Source organism: Parasteatoda tepidariorum, chromosome 2 (genome assembly GCF_982258835.1).
Source record: "Parasteatoda tepidariorum strain Cologne lab strain chromosome 2, Ptep-v5.0, whole genome shotgun sequence".
Lineage (NCBI taxonomy): Eukaryota > Metazoa > Arthropoda > Arachnida > Araneae > Theridiidae > Parasteatoda > Parasteatoda tepidariorum.
The window spans coordinates 102,562,184-102,583,577 of NC_141756.1; the positions used below are offsets into that span (position 1 = coordinate 102,562,184).

General features: G+C 33.8%; 1 protein-coding gene across 1 annotated transcript; it reads right to left on the reverse strand.

The window, feature by feature from the left end:
• Positions 1-7,550: 7,550 nt before the first annotated feature.
• LOC147815961 (uncharacterized) lies at positions 7,551-9,017 on the reverse strand. Its single transcript, XM_087156672.1, has one exon. It carries the CDS (start codon positions 9,015-9,017, stop codon positions 7,551-7,553), a length of 1,467 nt encoding a protein of 488 aa, XP_087012798.1.
• Positions 9,018-21,394: the final 12,377 nt, after the last annotated feature.

Consider the following 21,394-nt stretch of genomic DNA (forward strand, 5'->3'; position numbering starts at 1 on the left):
ATTTAAATTCATTTCTTTTGTCAAAAAGTTTAAATGTAATATTTTTATCTGCATTAATATTAAGAGTCAAATCTAAAAAATTTGCTGAAGAATTACTATTATTTGTTTTATTAAGAATTAATTCATTTGGATAAATATGTTTTGCTAGAATATCGAAATCATTAAAATTAATAACTAATAGATCATCAATGAATCTGAGAAAGAGAGAATCAATTGGAAGATTAACATGTGATTTTACAAATCTATATTCTTGTAGAAAAAGAAAAATATTGCAGATGTTAGTACTAAAATTATTTCCCATGGGAATACCATTAATTTGTTGAAAAAGGTGGTCATTGAAAAGAATATAATTGTTGTTAAGGTTAATATGTACTAGAAAGTTCCAGTTATCTTCATTAATAATATCACTGAGATTAAACATGCTATGAATTTGAAGAAGGTCATCATGAATTTTATTAGTTGGAAGGGAAGTATAGAGGTTTTCGAAATCAAAACAGAGAATTGAATCTACATTTTTTAAAGTTTTTAGTGTATTTAAAATCTGAATGCTATTTTTAATATTCCAATTTAAATAGTTATTATTTTTAGTAAGTTTATTAATTTTGTTATAAACTTTTTTAAGAATGTTCTCAAAGTAAATACCGATTTTTTTCATGTTACTATTAACGCCACTTGCAATAAACCTGAATTTGGTTGGAGTCTTATGGAATTTTGGATTGGCAAAAAGAAAAGGAAAATTGTTAATATTATTTGGTTTAATTTTAAGTCTTTTATAGATAGCATTAATTTTATTAATAATAATATCACTGTTGGTGTTAAGTTTTTTGTAGGTAATATTGCTATTAAGTTCATTGGAAAGAAGTTGTTTGTAAAAAAATTTTCAAATAATTGCAAAATTATTACTAGCTTTATCAACAGTGGTTATACAAAATTTATATTGAATATTTTTAATATCTTGTCTTAAAACAGAGTTAAAAATTAAATCCTTTTGAAAAACTAATTTGTCCCTTTTAATATTGATTTTAAAATCTTTAATGATATTCTCTCTCCATTCAAAGAAACCTTCAATTGGGAAATTATGTTTGTAAGATAATTTTAAAATAAAATCATCGAGATTTTTAATAAAAATGGAAATAACTTTGTTTTTTGAAGTTGGAAAAGATGGTCTAAATTTTGAACCTAAAGACATAAATTTTTTAATATTATATATATATATATATATATATATATATATATATATATATATACAGTGGTGGCCAAAAGTGTGGACACTTTTTGAAAGTTTCATGTTTTTCAACTTTGTGTGCTTGTAGAATATGTTAATTTTCACTTAAATATACAAACGTTTATATATCAAATTGAAGGTAATTTAATGTAGAATTTAATAATAAATACAGTATTACAATATCTGTATTACAAAAAAAGTTATGCAATTAATAGTAAGATCTTTCTTAGATTTGTATTTTTTTAAAGTGATACTTACACAATCAATACTTAGTAGGATATGTATATGTAGGATGTATTTTTTAAGACAGCTTCACAGCGTCTTTTCATCGAGTGAACGAGTGTTTGGAGTTCATCTTTCGTAATCACATGGTGCAAAGAATCAATTATAGCATCACTTAGTTGTCTTTTATTGGATGGACGTTTTTTTCGTACAAGAATTTTCAAACGTCGCCACAAATTTTCAATTGGATTGAGATCAGGGCTGTTTCCTGGCCATGGTAATATATCTGAGCCTTTATTTTGAAAGCATGCTTTGCATACTTTTGCTGTGTGGCATGGAGCTGAATCCTGCTGAAAAATAAATGGTGCGTTGTTGGGGAAGAGATCTCTGATGGAAGGTATCAATTTTGGTTTCAGGACAGTTTCGTTGCATTTTTTGGCATTCAGGATGACAAATCCGGCCGAAAAAAATGCACAAGTGCTACTACCGATAGAAAAATTAAATGGCCATGCCTTCAAGATAGAAAAATGTCATCAGATACCATTAGATGTGAAATGAATACAGCTGGTATTGCAGTAAGTTCAAAAACAATAATAAGAAGGCTATACTATAAGCTTGGACTATAAGCTAGAATTCCAAGGAAAAAACCATATTTAAATCAAAAGCGACGCGAAAAACGAGTTAAGTCGGCAAAAGAACACATTAAATGGTCAGAAAATCAATGGAAGCAAGTAATCTGGAGTGATGAGAGTAAAATATCGCTCTTTGGAAGTGATGGTAGAAAATACGTGAGACGTAGAGTAAGCGAAGCGCTTCATCCTGATTGCATTGAAGCATCTAAAAAAATCCAACAAATGTCATGATTTTGGCATGCATGTCTGCAGATGGTGTTGGCCGAATTCAAGTGATTGATGGCATCCTGAATGCCAAAAAATACATCGAAACTGCCCTGAAACCAAAATTGATACCTTCAATCAGGGATCTCTTCTCCAACAACGCACCATTTATTTTCCAGCAGGATTCAGCACCATGCCACACAGCAAAAGTATGCAAAGCATGCTTTCAAAATAAAGGCTTAGATATACTACTATGGCTGGGAAACAGCCCTGATCTCAATCCAATTGAAAATTTGTGGCGATGTTCGAAAATTCTTGTACGAAAAAAAACGTCCATCCAATAAAAGACAACTAAGTGAAGCTATGATTGATTCTTGGCACCATGTGATTAAGAAAGATGAACTCCAAACACTCGTTCACTCGACTCGATGAAAAGACGCTGTGAAGCTGTCTTAAAAAATAAGGGTTATCCTTCTAAGTATTGATTGTGTAAGTATCACTTTAAAAAAATGCAAATCTAAGATAGATCTGACTATTTGTTGCATAACCTTTTTTGTAATGCAGATATTTTAATACGGTATTTATTATTAAATTCTACATTAAATTACCTTAAATTTGATATATAAACGTTTGTATATTTAAGTGAAAATTAATATATTCTACAAGCACACAAAGTTGAAAAACATGAAACTTTCAAAAAGTGTCCATACTTTTGGCCACCACTGTATATATATATATATATATATATATATATATATATATATATATATATATATATATATATATATATATATATATATATATATATATATATATATATATATATATATATATATATATATATATATATATATATATATATATATATATATATATATATATATATATATATATATATATATATATATATATATATATATATATATATATATATATATATATATATATATATATATATATATATATATATATATATATATATATATATATATATATATATAAGGAGAAAGAAAGAGAGAGGAGAGAGTCTATGATTTTAAAAAAACGTGCATATTAAGAGTCAGAAATCAATGTTTAAAAGAGGGGGGAAATATCTCTACTTAAATCTAACTGATCACTACCGATAAGTTCACCAACACTCAGGAAAAACTAAAAAAAAATTTCTAAAGTTTCTAAAAAGTTATTCAAAAACTCATCTCCTTTCCAATTAAATATTCTCAGAACATAAATATCCAACAGGATTTTACATTATTTTTAAAATGTATAGGAGGAGAAGTGAGTTCTCGATTGAACTTTTAGAAATTTTGCTAAGAGTTTTCTTAGTTTCCCAGTAAACTAATTACTAATAACTGTTCGTAAACTAATTACTGAAAGAAGAGGGAGCTCTGATCGTGGTATAAAACAGAGAGGAGTTGAAAAAAAATTTATTAAAAATGACTCCAAGTCCATTGAGACAATCAAACTGGTTTCGATACTTTATTTTCCTGGTGTCTTTGCTTTTCCCTTGTATACATCTAAACTATGAAACTCCTAAATTGTATACCTCTTTTACTTTTTAGGTTTATCAAGTAATTCTAAAACTATATATTAATGCCAGTGATTATAGAACACCAGGTACATTAAGCTTTGTATCAATATCTTTTGACAAGTTTTCTGGCCTTAACATTATAGTTACACATGGGATTATCATGAATTTATTTTTCTTATACTTTGTGGGTTATATTTAGTGATAAGCTAATAATTACAAGCATGCATTAATTCTTTTGTTATGATGAAATTCTAAATAAAATAGAATTTTTAAGAAACCGTTTACTTTGATAAAGCTAGTTACTTTGTGTTGAAAATTTTCGGTTCACTTATCCCAACTCTTTACAAATTCAGTCAATATGTTTGCCGCCAATAATATCGAGATAAACTATTCCTTTTGGTTAACTTTCGTTTTGGAAAGATTTCTCGGTCAATCAATAGAGAGAGCACTAGGAGAGAAATATGATTGGCTGAAAGATGGGAAAATTTTCGACGTCATCATTGGTCATTGACTGCCTCTTTTCGGAAATGATCCATGAATGACTGAGTAGTTTCGAGGTACTTTTACACCCCGTTCCTTTCCTACCTTACTCTCTTTGAACATGGGCATAACGTCTAAGAAAAGTTTTATTTTCAGCGCTTCTGTCTTTTGAAGAAAATGAAACTTTGGCAAAGGCTAAGGAACAAAAAGTTTCACAAGCTAGACTTGTGAGAATAGTTTATCTTTCAGATCGATACTCTTTTTATTAGTTCAAGTTAAAAAATAAAATTAATAATCTTTTTTAAAACATGCTTAAAAATTCCAAAGTTAACTCCTACGTAGTGACTTAAAACGATAAGATGTTCCATAATCCATCACTTCCCTTATTTTAAAACCCTTGCCAAAAATAATGTCAAAAAATTTACTAATTAGGCAATTCAAATAAATATTTGTGTGGAAAAAAATTCTTATTAAAATCTAAAGAATCACTACTGAGAAAAGCGAGACCGAGAAACATCAAAACCTGCTTAACCGGAGAAAACAGAGATGAGATTAAAGGTGTTTGTTGGAAACATTTCTAAGTTCCGCCTGGTAATCAATCTAGTTCCAATATTTTCTTCACTAATAATATGACAAAATTTAATTCTATCAAACCGGCAACCAAACAAGTTTTGTCCAACAAGTTAGTTTCCCCTTCTTAGGTATTAATTTGAATTTGAGACCCCCCACATGTTTACTTTCCCCCTTTCTTTTTTTACAAAAATTCTTAAAAATAAATATATTACGTGTGGCAAAATACATATTTGAGATAAAGGTAAAGCGTGTACAGATTTGAGACCAAGGTAAGGTAAAGCATATTTGAGACTAGGATAAAGCTTTGAAGCATATTTGAGACTAAGGTAATGCGTGTCTGCGTTTGTTTGATAAGACGGTATATCATTAGCGGTATAAGTTTAGATTAAAAATAAAATGAAGACTAGATTTGGTCGCTTCAAAACTAACAATAGTATATTTTCTATCGCGGTGGCTCAGGGGATAGAGCGATTTCTTCCCAACGAAGTTAGGTAGATTCAAAACCTAACAGTGTCTGATCGATATGGATTCTGCTCCCGGTTTGCACCGACCATAATGCTGACTTAAAATATCCTCAGTGGTAGACGGTTGGAATTCTCTTGCCGTTTTATTCTTACCAGTAGTGGTTTTCCTCCCCATGAAACGCAGATGCTGGTTAGTTCCAGCAAAAGGCCCTCCTTGAAGGCTAATTTGTCTCAAAGCTTGATCCAGAAGTCCCCTTCTCTGGTTATTTTCAAAACTACTATGGCTGCGGAGTAAACATTGATAGAGATATATAAATATTATTTTGAGAGCGTATTTTCACCTATAATCTATTAAAAATTTGTTCAAAATCAGTACCCAACTGATAGTATTTTTGTGATTAATTTTGTCACCGGAGTTGAGGAGCAGACCGATTTTTGGGTTCACGACTATCAATGTAGCCTTGGTAATTTTGAAAATAACCGGAGATGGGGACTTCTGGATCAAGCATTGAATTAATCACAAAAGTACTATCAGTTGTGCACTGATTTTCTAGTAGTAGTAGTAGTTCATTTACGTCGCACTAGAGCTGCACAATGGGCTATTGGCGACGGTCTGGGGAACATCCCTGAGGATGATCCGAAGACATGCCATCATAATTTTGATCCTCTGCAGAGGAGGTGGTACCCCTGCTTCGGTAGCCCGACGACCTGCACGCGAAGTCGAGCACTTTACTGTAGAACAGTTTAACGAGGACTAATACCGCACACCCTCGGTCCCTACGCAGACTAATCCAAGTGGTCACCCACCCGCACACTGACGGTAGCCAGTGATGCTTGACTTCGGTGATCTGCTGGGAACCGTGTCTTAACGATCAGTCCACTGCGAGACGCACTAATTTTGAACAAAATTTTAATGGATTATAGGTGAGAACACGCTCTCGAAATAATATTTATAACTTAAAATATTTCATTAAATCAGTGAATATCATTTCCATTTATGGAAACTAACAGATTAAATAACTCAATTAACGCAATCCTGTCTTTTGTACCAAGAAGGTATAATCACGAAAATGATTATACCTTGAGCTACATAGCACAGCCTGATTAAAATACGTCTGAAATTCACAAGCGTTTGTTTAGATCCTACTAACCACCGTAGCTCAGTTAATTTTCTTGAAAATAATTAACTGCGGTAGATTTTACAGATGAATATTCTTTAATTAAGTTCCATTTTGAGAGACTTGATACAAAGTAAATCAAAAGGCTATGTACTAATAATATATAAAATGAATCCGTATATCTCTGAGCTTGTTTATTTGCAATTTATAGACAACTGGTCACACAATCTGCAGCTAAGAAATTCATTATAATTTATGTGGATCTCAATTTGAAATGTCATCTTAAAAGTTTCATTTTTGAATTTCTGAATGAAGTATTTAATAACGATTTTGGAATTTGAAAATTTTTTGTTGTGACTAATATTATACTATTATTTGAATATTTACTTGTTGTGTGATCATATCGTTGTTGTATTGATTAACATTATACTATTGATTATTGAAGTGGTTAACAATATATCTTATTTGGAGGAATTTTCCTCAGATTACTGTAATAGTTTGCTGCAGTTAACAATGTTGGAGTGTGTAGGAAATTGTATTTGTCTGCTGTTCCGTTTGATCATTCCTACGCCATTGTTAAAGTGATTAACATTATGTCGTTATTGAATTAGTGGCAAGTTATTGTTAGAGATTGAAGTTAATTACCAATGTTAGAAATTATATTTACTCGCTGTATGATTTTATCAGCATTATGCCATTGTTAAGGTGATGAACAATATGTTTGGCTTAACCCCGTCCCGCCTCCTGTGGGAGGCATCCGGGGAGGCAGATGATCCATTGAACAAACATAGTGTAGTTTTTACAAGTGAAAGATGATAAATATAAAGGCAACAATGAACAGAAGTAAAGATGATCAGCAAGTATAATATTTACAGGAGAATGTTGAAACAGATGTGAAGATGATGGGCACGGTGGTAATCAAGAACAGAAGTAAAGATGTTCGATTACACAAACAAAAAATGGTTTTTATATGGGGGGGTTGTGTGACGAATCTACGGTTTCCAATAAGGTAAGGTCTAATTGGCATTATATCCGCGAGCTGTAGCAAGATTTCAATCTGTGTAGTGATTGTTATGCATAATGATTTGACGACTGTGAGAAGTGTTATCTGTCGATGATTTCCGGCGTATGTCTCTCGAAGTGTGACCTGATTATTTCAATGATTCCCTGTTTAATCTGTTTGTTTCTCCAATTTTGTCTCAATTGTTCGTAATTGAACCCGGCAGGGAAGAAGCCTGTTCTTATGGTTTGGTATTCGGGGCATCTGGTTAGTATGTGGTCCAAGTTATCGGTGGTGTTACATGAGGGGCAGTTAGGATCTTTATGGTGAAAGCGGGCCTGATAGGTGTGCTGGGTACCGTGATCTGTTAAGAATTGGTTGAGATAAAAATTACTGTTTAATGTTCTTGGGTTTACGTTTTTAATTAGATTATAAGTGTGTCGACCCTGTTCATGTTCTTCATCCCATCTCTTCTGCCATATGTCCAAAATCTCGTCTCTCTTTTGCTGCCGAATGGTTCTTCTTGATGGGGAATTATAAGTATCGATTTTTTCTAGTTCGCAGGCCTTTTTGGCATAAATGTCCGCTTTTTCATTTCCTTCGTGTCCCACATGGGCCCTTATCCATGACAAGCCAATGTTGTTTTTGTGGTGCATTTTTATCATAGTTACGAGATAGTCCGCGTCTTTCGGCCGCTCAAGTGCTTGGAGGCCCGAAAGTGAGTCTGAGAATATGTTGACATGTTTACTGATCCCGTTCGTGTTTATGAACATTATTGCCTGAAGAACTGCCCACAGTTCTGCTTTAAATACAGTGGAATTTTCACAAAGTCTGAATTGGCATTGGTCAATCTGGTTACCATTTTGGTAAACTACAAAGGCGCAGCCGACTCTGGTCTCGTTATTATATGTCATTCTTGACCCATCAGTGTAGATCTCCATTCCCGTGTTTGTTGGTGGGTTAAAATTAAAAGAGATTTGATAATGTTCTGCGGGGTGTTTATATAGTAGGTCAATCTGTCTATCAGTAGGTTTATCATGTAAATAGATATTAGAGATGTCGGCTTCTGTTCTGACGATCAGGTCAAGGGGTATAGTTCCTGCAAGAATTTGTAAGGCCGAGGTGGACGTGGTGCTATAAGCCTTGGTTATGTTTAGCAAAGGTAGTCTCTCTATTTTCCTAATCTTGTTAAAAATTTTTACCTTCTCACTATACCAGATCTCAGCTCCATAAATTACGATTTTTTGAGTACACTGTAAGTAAATCAGCTTTCTTATTTTTGGATCTAGGCCCCAATCGGCTCCCGATAGTCTATTTAACTTGTATTGTAGTTTTGAAATTTTTGTGTAGAGTTTCTCAAGATGAGGGAGCCAAGACAATAGGTTGTTTAAGCGAAATCCGAGGTAGTCGATTGTATAGTGTACTCTAATGGTCTGATTATCCAGTTTTACGGTTGGTTTTCTTGTGATCTGCTTTTGCTTTGGGAATACGATTGCCTGTGTCTTGGTAGTACTAAATGTTAATTCATGCTTTTTAGCCCAGTTTTGGTATTTGGTTAGTATATTCGACATGGTGGGCCCGAGGCGATCCACCCCCGTGCCCACCACCGTGACCATAAAATCGTCAGCATATGCGATGGTTGATTCTCCCTCACTGTACGACTGTGTCAAAATGTCATTTGCGATTAGGAGCCAGAGAATCGGTCCAAGGCTAGAGCCCTGTGGTACACCTTTATTTATGTGTTTTCGCAGTGTCAGAGATTTTGATTGAAAAGATTTTGATTGAAAATGGTTTGTGATGAACAATATATCATTAGTTTGTTGAAGTAATTAATACAAATACCGCTGATTTAGATAAATAACAAATGCAGGAATAAAGCGGAGATTGCGCTCGTTGCTTGATTTGAGTAGAGCATGATTACTTTTAAATAACGTTATTTTAAAACGTCAAGACAGGAAAAGTAGCCTGCGTACAGTGTGCAAAAAAATAAACAGACCATTCTGATCAACGTTTGATCTAATTATCGGATCTTCACGTTTTTGCATAGTTTTATAAACGGCATATTTTAAAACTCGATATCTCAGAAACTATTCGACCGATTTTGCTCAAAATGTGCATTTTGCCTCGTAAAATATTCTTTAAAATTATGTAAAAAATTGTATACCTTACAGTTTAAATTTTTTTGAGTATTACCTTATAGTTTAAATTTTTAAATAAAATGATAAAAAAATCCTAAATATTTACTAAAAGATATTTTTTTACACGAAATTATCTCTTCATCGACGATTTTTATAACTGTGTGAAAAAAAATTCTTAATTAAAAAAATTAAAATTAAAAATAAAGGGTCAAAACTTCGGATCGCTCTCCTGGTTAAACTATGGGGACCATATTTCACAGAATTCGTCTGATCCACGGTTATAAAAAAAAAATTTCAAAAAATTCAGCATTTTTAGCAATTTGCCACGTATTGTTCTTGCTTAAATTTTGAAAGCGTTCCGAGTTACTTGCCAAACTGTATTACGACCGAATCATACTTTGTTTCATTTCAATAAGAATATTTTATTCAGATAGAATTGCGTTAATTTATGTCACTGTTATGAAGTTTTTCACTCGTTATATTTCTATTTTATTATTCGTAAATATTATTTATAGCATATTTTTATTTAAACCATTTATTTCAATATATTATAATGTTGTTACTAATGGCACTTGCCAATACCAACAAGTGTGCCATCGGAAACGAAATTCTTTTTACGGCAGAGGGTGTGTTTCTGGTTTTTCAGTGGCGCCATCTATGGCCAAGAATGCGATTTCAGCCACACACACGTCACAGTCCGTTTTAATGGAAGGACCCATTTATACTCATCCGCAGATAGTAATTTTCAATCATTTATTACGTAATAAATGTCAAATTAGTGTCCTCATGAAAGCAAAAATAAAAAGACTTTTGTTTGGACTATATTATACGACGTCTAAAAACGTTTGTTGCTAAATATTATACAAACTAAATAACAATAATACAAACTAAAATCAACATTTGTTCAAACGGCCATTTTAAAACAAACTAAAATACAAATGAGACATTTTAATACAAAATGGAATCGAAATTCAACGATTATTTTGATACAAACTAAAATCAGACGATAATTTCGATGTAAACAAATTAGCTCAATCTTTTTGGTACAAACTCAAATAATTTTGAAACAGACAATACTAAAATCCTGATCATACGATCAGTTTGATACGAACTTAAATCTAAATCAGACGATAATTTTGATATGAACAAATTAGCTCAATCTTTTAGATAGAATATTAATTTATTATCATACAGTATATAACGGTACTTGCAATCTATTACACTTGCGATTAATTTCATTATTAATATATTAGTGTGTAATCTTCCAAAATAAAATTTGTACGCATGTCAACGAACTTGATAACTACACAAACGTAATAAGCGTCAAATTAGTGTCCTCAAAGTGAAAATAAAGAGACTTTTATTTAAGAGGAATGTTCTTTCTGAGGAAGGGAAAATTCTTCAGCAGTGTCTTGCTGAGACAACTTTAATGTTTATCTATCTGAAAGAATTTTTAATCAACTACCAGTTGTCATCATTACTTGGGGAACAGGCAGTTTTTCATTTCCGCGACTCTGTAATTATACTTTAGCTGTTCACCGCCAGAAAATGAAGAATTCTTCATGTTTTTTGAGTAATTGCTATGAAATTCAATCACATCCTAGACTTGCGCTAGCTGTTTCTTGTTTATTCTCTTTTGTCTCAAACAGAAAATCTTCCGCACGACGAAAATTGTGCTTCTGAATTTATAAATAGTCTGTGGGTGTTTACTTGCGTGTGAGAGTTGTGTGTCTTAATTTTAAGAAGTAGTACTAACAACTGCTTAGAAATGTGGTTATTTAAGTAAAAATATGGCAATATGTGATAGAATATTTTAGGAAAATTCTTTATTAACTTTAGTTTTTGAAAAGGAAGATCAAAGAGGAAGAATGGCTTAAGTCAACTTTTCACAGAAATGACTATTGAATCCCCATCTGTTACATTAAGATAATTACTAAGTTTTGTCAAATCAATAATGAGAAAAATTGGTTCTCCCCGAGAGTTATTACGCAGTGAAGATGAGCCGTGTTAGAAGAAAGCGGTTCCTATCCTCTTTTAAATTCGTTTTCTTCCCTCAGGATCAGCTTTCAAGGACATAAACCGTTCGTCCTCATTGATCTTCAAATGATAAAATTGTATAAAATTTAAATTTGAATTAATATTAATTATGAATAATAATTTATATTATTGCATCTGTACAAAATAATCACGTACAGGCTGATTGTAATTATTCAATAATCTTAAACAAGATATAAAATTAAGTTACCTAAGACTTGTTATACGATGACCAAAAAAAAAAAAAAAAACTTTTGATGTATTTATTTTTATAATATGAAATAATTTGTACGTACGAATGTACAATCTTTATAGTTTGAAGAGTCTATGCTAAATATGCTATCTACATAGTGCTTCCCGTTAATTAAGAAACGATGTATGGGATACAAATGCAAATTATTTCTGAATAAGAACATTGTTTTTCGAAGAATTCAAATTTTTGATCCACAAAATAAAGAGTATAACCTGAAATCTTAACAAATGTTTCCAATGTCAATGTCAGGATTATAAATTATTGCACTTTATTATTATTAAGATACTGTTTTTTTTTCAATCAGTCATTGCCATGGACTACTACTTACTTATTTACTTATTTTTCCCTGGTACTACAGTTCGTGTTGGACCCTAACCTTCCTAACAATTTAACTCCAAAATCCTCTGTCTCGTGTTTTTACTTCACAATTTTTCTTATTTTTTATTTTTAAGATCTTGAGATCTCTTCTCATGAAATTAGATTTTTTCCCCAACAGTTATGGATCAAATACATTTTTGTTTATGACTTAAGAAGGAATGAACCAAATCAAGTGAAATTTCATAGGAAAATAAATCTGGTTATGCCAAAAATAACAATGACATTGTGGCAGTTGATCTTGAAGTAATTGGCATCACAGCAAAATAGTCTAAGACAGATGTAGCAAAATGGAACTTATGGAGGGGAAAATATGTGGTATGAATCCCTCTATACAGGTCTGACAACGAACTCTCTTGCTGTTCACGGCGTTCGCAAATGTTTTGAAGCCATAAATCTAAGGCCTTAATACTACTCCTTAATTAACGCAGTTATAAGTTCTGGGAGATGGCTGCAAGCCGTAATTGCGCTGACAAGAACATACCAAACATACTCGAAGGATTCAAGTTTGAAGACCAAGAGAGAATTCGTATCAACCAGCCACCGCTGGATTTCAAACGTGGATCGCCTCATTGGAAGACGAACGCTCCATCCCCAGATCCAACGTGGCTCAGATGCAACTAATTTCTGGATGGTTGGTTCTAATGCCACTTGCCACACGGGCATGCCTGCTTGGTGAAACCGAGCAAATTTAAAGCAGAGTGTGCGATTCTTGTTTTTTCAGTGGCGCCATCTATGGTCAAGAATTCGACTTCTGCCACATCATACGTCACACCTGTTTATAAGGCGGACCCATTCATACATCCATTCATTCATCCACAGATCGTAATTTTGACCTGAATCAGATAACGATTGATCTCCAATCCAGTACCCCCAGAGGAATTGATTTGTTACGGGAACATGGAGGACTTTTCGATTCGACAGAATTTTAACGTGCATCGGTCACCAACTACACGTGCATCAGTCTTCGGCCGGCGGGGTTCGAACCCACGAACTCTCGGTCATGGGCCCAGCACCCTACCGACTAGGCTATTCCAGACTACTAGTTTCTTATAACCGTTGTTGAATAGCTGATCCAATTTTGAGTTTACGGCTACCAATGTTAAATTTCGTAACCTTGTAATTCTGAACCCAATCCAGAAGACAAGAGAACTCCTGAATCAAGTATTAGGAGAAATTTGCATTCAGGAATGACTTTTTGAGAGAACTAACCCGCATTTGAGTTACATGGAGCGGGAAACCACAAAAACCTTTCACGGTTAGCCTGACATCAAGAGGACTCTAACCCATGACTCGTCAACCACTGAGAGTGTTTACCGCCAGCAGTGTCGTCGATACGAGCCAGGTGCGGATATCGACCAGCCATCGCTGGGATTTGAACCCGGGTCAACTCATTGAGAGGAGAGTGCTCCTTCCCTTGAGCCACCACGTCTCAGATACAACTATCTAACTTATTATATTTTAACTTGTTATCATTTTATATATTATTTTATTTGTGAATGTCACAGTTGAGCTAACGTGATTACAAACAAATCCGTAGCTAAGGCCTTCATCGTCCTTATGTGATCTTGCAATGTGATCTCTGACTTCGGGACCATTTTAAGTTATAGATTACGTGCAAACTGAAGCACATTGTTCTTTAATATAGGATTGTAAGATATACTGGTGTTCAAAATTTTAAAAAAATTGCATATTCTGTTGAATTTACTGAAAACAACTGTGAGAAGTGTTAAACTACTGCTTCAAAGCAAAGATGTAAATATTGTGCGTCGAATATGTAAGCGTATACGAGTATGGAGGAGGAACTTGAAGACGAATAGACTTTGTAAGCGCGTATGGCAAAATCTGCATTTCGTTACCTTTTACATCTAACCAGATTTCTTTTATTCTCTTTTTGTAAGCAATTTTAACCGATTTTTTTAAAATTGATTTTCAAACAATTGGAATGAGATGGCGAATTGTAGCAGGCCAGTGTCAAATCTAGATTTGTAGAAAATTCATTTTAGTTCAATTGCAACTCGTAACTCCCTTCCAAAGGCCGGGATACCCTGGTCGATAGGGCGCTGGGCCCATGTCCGAGAGTTCGAGGGTTCAAACCCCGCCGGCCGAAGATTCCCCGTGCTGTAAAGTGACTGATGCACGTTAAATCTGTCGAGTCACAAAAGTCCTCCATGTTCCCATAACAAATCAAACCTCTGGGGGTACTGGATTGAAGATCGATCGTTTTCTGATTCAGGTCAAAATTACGATCTGTGGATGTATGAATGGGTCCGCCCTATAAACGGGTGCGACGTATGGTGTGGCAAAAGTCGAATTCTTTGCCATAGATGGCGCCACTGAAAAACAAGAACAATCGCACCTCCTCTGCCTAAACAGGCATACGTCAACAACAACTCCCTTCCAAGAGTCAGCCAGTGTCTGAAAACAGCGTTGCCGCATTTCCAGTATGAAATCACGATGCCTGTATATCTATACGAGAGAGCCATACCATCTCTTAAACCACTTTTTTTTTAAAAATTCAATTCTGTAACCACTCCTCTTTGATACCATCCGACTCTGATGAGTGTTATGCGTGTGAAATATAGCTGTTGAATGGTTATATAAACCAGGTTATATAATGGTTATGTTGAATTGTTATGTAATGGTTATATAATTATATAAACCTATGATCAAACCAAATTATATTAGAATCCGTCCAGTAAGTTTGGAGGTAATCGACAGAAGTTTCAAAATTCTCTCAGTTTTGAACACCAGTGTATTACAAGGGCTAATTTTAAAGCAATGGCAGTTTGAAAATAAAAACCAAACGAAAGAAAATTTCGATGAAGCAAATTGATTTTTTGATTCTACATGCGTTTCTCTCTTTTCTTTCCTTTTTTAAAAAAAAAATAGTTGTCATGTTTGCTTAAACACTTATCATACCTTACAACTACATTTAGATTACCCTCTTCATAGTAACTTGCCGTCAGCTCCGATAACCAAGAGGTCACGACCGTTTTCCCGTCTTCGTCATCGTTGCCGCCAAAATGAACCATCAGCAAAGATGAAAATCACTTAGCGCAAGGTCTGGGCTGTATTGAGGGGTAGTCCAAAACTTCCCAGCCAAAAGAGTTCAATAATTCTCGAGACTGAACAGTTCGGGAGAGAGTCATTGTCTTGGAGCTGCAAAATTTGAAGTCAGCATGTCAATAGGAAGCTTCGTAAACTTCGCAAATCTGCTGGTAATGTATGCAGGAGACAGGTTTTTTTTGCCGACTAAAAACGCATTACTGACAGTACTTCATACGCGGCTTCAGTCTGTTAAACTTGAACATTTTAACGACACATAACTGAGTGTACAAACTACCTACACAGCTGTAACTGGGCAAAGTTGTTCTCAAGAAATGCTAGGACACTACGCTGGCAAGCGTCACCTATTAGATCACAGGACTAAACGGCCCTAACTTAAAGAACAGCCCTCGAACATTGATTGAGTTTTTAAAATTTTAAATAACGATTTTTAAAACAACACAACTCGATAACCTTCAAAAATTTTCATTCGATTTCTTATTAAAATTTAACAGTATATGATATTAAAATAGTTTCGATTACATTACGATGTTTTTGAGCACGTTTAATTGTTTTTGACTAATTAAATGAATAGCATTTCTAGACATTTTTCATTCAATATGTCACCAATTTGTCAAAAAAAAAGAAAATAAAAAAAAAAAAAGGAAAAGAAAGAACGTAGACCTGCGTTCAAAGCAAACTACAATAATAATAGATACCCTATATTCAATCTTTAGGTAAATCGGATAAAAATTTGGGACCCATAATTAGCAAATGAAACTGTGGGTATTTTAAAAGGAAAAAAACATTTTATTAACGAGCTTCATTTTTCCTGAATTTGGTGCCCCTCTGAAGCAACGCTTGGGGACTAATGTCCCCTCTTGCCCCCTGCTCTAGCTATACCACTGATCCCGAAATGATTTAGGAGTAACAAATCTTAAGAAGGAACAAAAACAAAATGAAAAGGTGATCTTCGCTGTGATTTAATAGCTCTTTCAAAATATCGATGAAAATTAACCTTCCGCAAATGCGAATCGATTTGAGAACCACTCCTATTCATTCTGACGTCACATTCCTTACAAACAGAGTAAGATAGAGGCAAGAAGGACAAGTTTTGTTCTGACCAGCAGATAGACGGAATCGATGGCTTTAGGTCACGGGCTATTCTGAGCTTTTTATGGATGGGGAAAAAACGAAAGGGTTGTGGGGATAAAATTGGGGAATAAGTTGGTGCCGTGTGATGATTGAATTTCGGGATTCGAAAAAGAAGGGGAGGACGTAATAAAGGACGGAAGCAGGAGATGTGTAGGCACGATGCGAATGTTTGACATCAAAAGCACTAATTTTGGCGAAGGTCTCAATTGCTGATAGATTTTTCGGATGATAAGTTAAGAGATAGGTTTCGTTAGTTACTTGGAAATAAAAGTTGCCTTTTTATAAATGGCTGAATATGAGGCCAACAAAAACAAACTTGGCGTAAGTAATGTCATTAATGCCACAATAAAAAGAAAACGTGTGTTAAATAACTAAGTTGTGTTATCAAAGAACAATATAAAGAATAACTTATGAGACTCGTTACAAAACTTATGACGTAACTAAAAAGGGGCTTATGGTTCTTGTCGTTTCTTGAAATTATTAAAATTGTTTTTAATAAATATGCTCGATACTGCACTTATGTTAAATTACTATGTGTTACGAAACTTATGAAACATATTACACAACTTTTTTAGCATCCTTAAGGTTCAAAGCGGTTCTTAAAATCACCAGAAAGCTTTAAAATCAAAACATTTTTTAAAGGTCAGTAAAAATAAATTCCACCTCTCAATTTTTTACATTAAGTTTTTTTCCCTTAGCCTTAGACTTTCAGTTGGTTAAAATATTTCAATTTTTAAATTCTGAATTTTCATTACTAGCTTTAAGATTTTTTTAAAATTACTATTTTTATTATTATTTTCTTTGCGCAACCGGAGAGGAATTATTATCTGCTATATTAGAAATGTCCATAACTTTTAAGCTGAAATGTTTTAGAAATGTTTCTTTCCCTTTTGTGTTGGAAAATTATTAAATATGTTGCATAACTATGCGATAGGTATTATATTCGATACAAAAATAAATTTGAAAACAACAAGTATTATTGCAATTAAATTGAAGAAGAATACAAAAACTTAAGCGAAAACATTAAAACGGAATCGTGCTTTACTTACAGTGAAAAGAAAAGAAAATGTTATTTATTTCGGTTCATTTTCTTCCACTGTTCGACGATCTAGAAAAGAAATCAAAGCATTGTAAATAATTAAAATAAAACAAATAACTGGTCGATAAATTGTTTCATTTCATGAATTCAATTAATACGATAAAAAAAAACGATAAAAGACTGCTTTAACATTAAGAAGCAATTAAGATGTAATCATACTGTGATGCTGTGTATGTTGCATTGGGTCTTTCTCTTTTTTGCATTAATGATTGAGTTCCCTATTACTTTTTATGAAAAATGTTGATGTTCTAGTTTTGAAGAAAGTTTTTATTGTTTCGTGCCTGTCATATCTTAATCCACTCTAGTTAATATATTTTTTTATTTAATTTTGTTAAACGATAAATTCTACAACTGAAGAGAGAAGAAGTTATTTATCGAAAATCACACATTGAAAATTTAGCGTAAAGTAGTTACCAAAATCCTTGGTGCTGAGATAAACTAAAGCATTTTTACAGTTCATGTAGTCCTATTTTTTACCTATTTCTTTTCTCTCTTTTTTTTATTTATTGATTCACTTTTTGTGTATTTGCTTAGTGAACGCGCGTATTTTGCAGTACTTTTGAATTAATTTAATAAATTCTTTGCAAAAACATTTTTTTTTTAAAAAAACAAGCACATTTTTAGCAATATATTTGAACGAATTCTTTCAAACAATTGTTACTTCGCCAATTTTACACAATTTTTTGCACGATAACTACATTTCGGTATTTACAAATGTATCAGTTTTGTATTTGAGAATATATTTGCAACAGTTTTATATTTTAGTTACAAATGCATTTTTATGTACTGTACCGAACTGCAGTTATCTTGCAAAGATTTCACAAAACAAAAATTGTTTGAAAGAATTATTACGAATATATTTATTAAAAATGTGCTTGTTTTTTTAAAACGAAATGCTTTTGCAATGAAGTTATTACCTCTCTACCTCTCTATCCGCACAAACAAAAACAATAGTCTTCGTTCTGACTCTTACCAAGTGACATGAGGCAAGAAGAGACACACCCGAACCTTCCCTGATTACGGGTTTACCCCAATCAGTTAGGGTAAAACTTTAAGTAACTTTCTTTTTTCAGTCAATGTTGTTACTCATTATTGTAAAATGGATACGATATTATTAAAATACTAAGCTCTTCCTGATGGTGTTTCCTTCCATCCTCTTGTGTCCTTACACAAGCATTATACAGAATTAAAAGTAAACAAATAATGATTACAGCAAAGATCATAAATAAAACTAAAAATAGTTTTAAAAAAAGAATAAATTCAAAATCTGACTAGCAGTTGAGCTTTTTACCGCAGCGCAGCGCTTTAAACGTTTGATGAGGAAGTGTTACCATTTTACTGAGATCTAAGGAAAGCTGTTTTACTTTTTCACTTGCCCCAAGCATTAGGCTGGAAACGTTTGAATTAATTCTCTGGGATTACAATTAAAACCTATAAGGAAAAGTTAAAGCAGAAAAATGTGAAATTTTTTTCTCTAATTTTACACTTGGGATGATGCTAGACATATAAAATAGCGGTTTCGATTATAAAAAAAATGAAATTCTCACACTTCTAAAGAAATAAAATGTGCTTTGTGATCTAAAGCGAATAAAACATGCTTTTATGACTTATGAAATCTTTATTGGTTTTCTGGCACATAATAAATATTTTATGACGTGCAATTTTTTTTTTTATTTCTTTGCTCCACTGTTCAAATTTTATGGAAAATATCTATGATTTTTATCCATTAATGATGCGTTTATGATACTCTTATGATACTCTACCATTATTTTTAATCACTGATATTTGTAATATATTATTTATCAGTCTGTAATTACTATGTGAATTAGTTAAAACCCTTATTCATTAAAGTGAGAGGTTAATCACTCACTCTTTTAAATACTTTGAGCACGTCTTTTGCCAAAAGGAATAAAACTATTCATGATATTTCCCCCCTGATTCTATATTCAGAGATAAGATTGGCCAAAAGGGAAAAAAGCTGAATTTCTACGAGAGTAAATCATACGCACGTGCAATCGTTTAATAATAAGTTTTAGACAATTTAAGATAATAAATAACTATGAGTTGATGTAAAGTTAATTGCATAATAATTTATTAATATAAACTGCTGTTTGTAGAAAATGCAACACCATGAAGGAATCATCAGAATCAAATGAAATTCGCAGCAAATGTCAATTATAGGATATTATGCAAATTAATAAAGTTTCAGAGCCATCGCGCGTGCGTGGCGCGCGCAGCGCCCTCTGAATTGATGCTGAAAGCGTATAAATAAAGTGCTGTAGCGGGACGTTGAAAATAGTCTATGATTATTTGTTAGTGGCAAACGTTTAGTGAGACCTGAGTATGCCTCCACGACGGAAGAATAAGAAATTCAAGCAACTTACGGAGTTTGAACGAGGGAGGATAATCGGCCTTCGAGAAGGAGGATTTTCCTATCGCGCAATAGCAGCTCGTATGCAGCGGAACAGTTCCACAGTGATGCGAGTTTGGAAGCAGTGGACCGACGAGCACCGAACAACTCGAAAAACAGGCACTGGACGACAGAAGGTGACGTCAGAGCGCGATGATCGACACCTGCTCCGCATGGCGGTGAATGATCGCACAGCTTCCTCCAGGCAGCTGGCAGCACATTGGTCTACTGCTACAGGTGTACAATTGTCGGCTTCGTCAATTCGTCGTCGTCTGCTGCGCCGTGGATTGCGTGCAAGGGTGCCATTATACAGGATTCCCCTCACGGCGGATCATCGACGGCTGCGTCGGCAGTGGCTCTTGAGCACAGAGACTGGCGAGCTGATTGGCACCAAGTTGTCTTTTCAGATGAATCACGCTTCAATTTGTGGACCCATGATGGCCGTGTTCGTGTTAGACGTTATGCCGGTCAACGCTGCCTTCCTGAGTGTATTATTGAACGACATAGTGGTCGAACACCCGGAGTTATGGTCTGGGGTGCGATTTCGTATCATGGACGATCCAATTTGATACGAATTGAGGGTAATCTCAATAGCAACAGATACGTCCGTGAAGTGCTACAGCCCGAAGTCGTTCCTTTCCTTCAAGGCATCCCTGGTGCTATCTTTCAGCAGGATAATGCACGCCCACATGTTGCGCGGACTGTTAGAGACTTCTGTTCAGCACAACGCATGCAACTTCTTCCTTGGCCTGCTTATTCGCCGGATATGTCGCCTATTGAGCACGTGTGGGATATGGTTGGTCGGCGTCTCACTCGTGATCCGCGTCCTGCAGTTTCCAAAGACGAACTTCGGTTGCGCATACAAGCGATATGGAATTCTCTTCCTCAAGCAGATATTCAACATCTGTTTGACTCCATGCCACGTCGTATAGCAGCACTTATTGCAGCGCGTGGTGGCTGCACCAAATACTGATTTCGGACTCTTAATTTGTTTCTTTTGTTTTGAAAATTTCATCATTTATTTGTATCAGTACAAGTCGTTTCTGCATTAAATTTCATTTGATTCTGATGATTCTTTCATGGTGTTGCATTTTCTACAAACAGCAGTTTATGAATAACTACAATGACATTTAACACAGTAAAATAACCCATTGAAAAAATAAAGCTAGAAATTATATTTTTCTTCAGTTCGCATAAAGAATCCTGCCTAGTTTAGCACTTCAAACTATTGAAAACATACATTAAACATTACATTTCTTTTAATAAATACTATTATGTGATTTATGGCAAAAATATCAGGAACATGATTTTTTGAATTATTTAGAAAGGAAAATTTTGGAGTCAATTTGGAATGATTTGGAATCAATTTTGTTCATACTATAACCTGATCTAGCTAAAGCTCTGTGAAACACATCAATGATTGTGAAGTTGTAGAA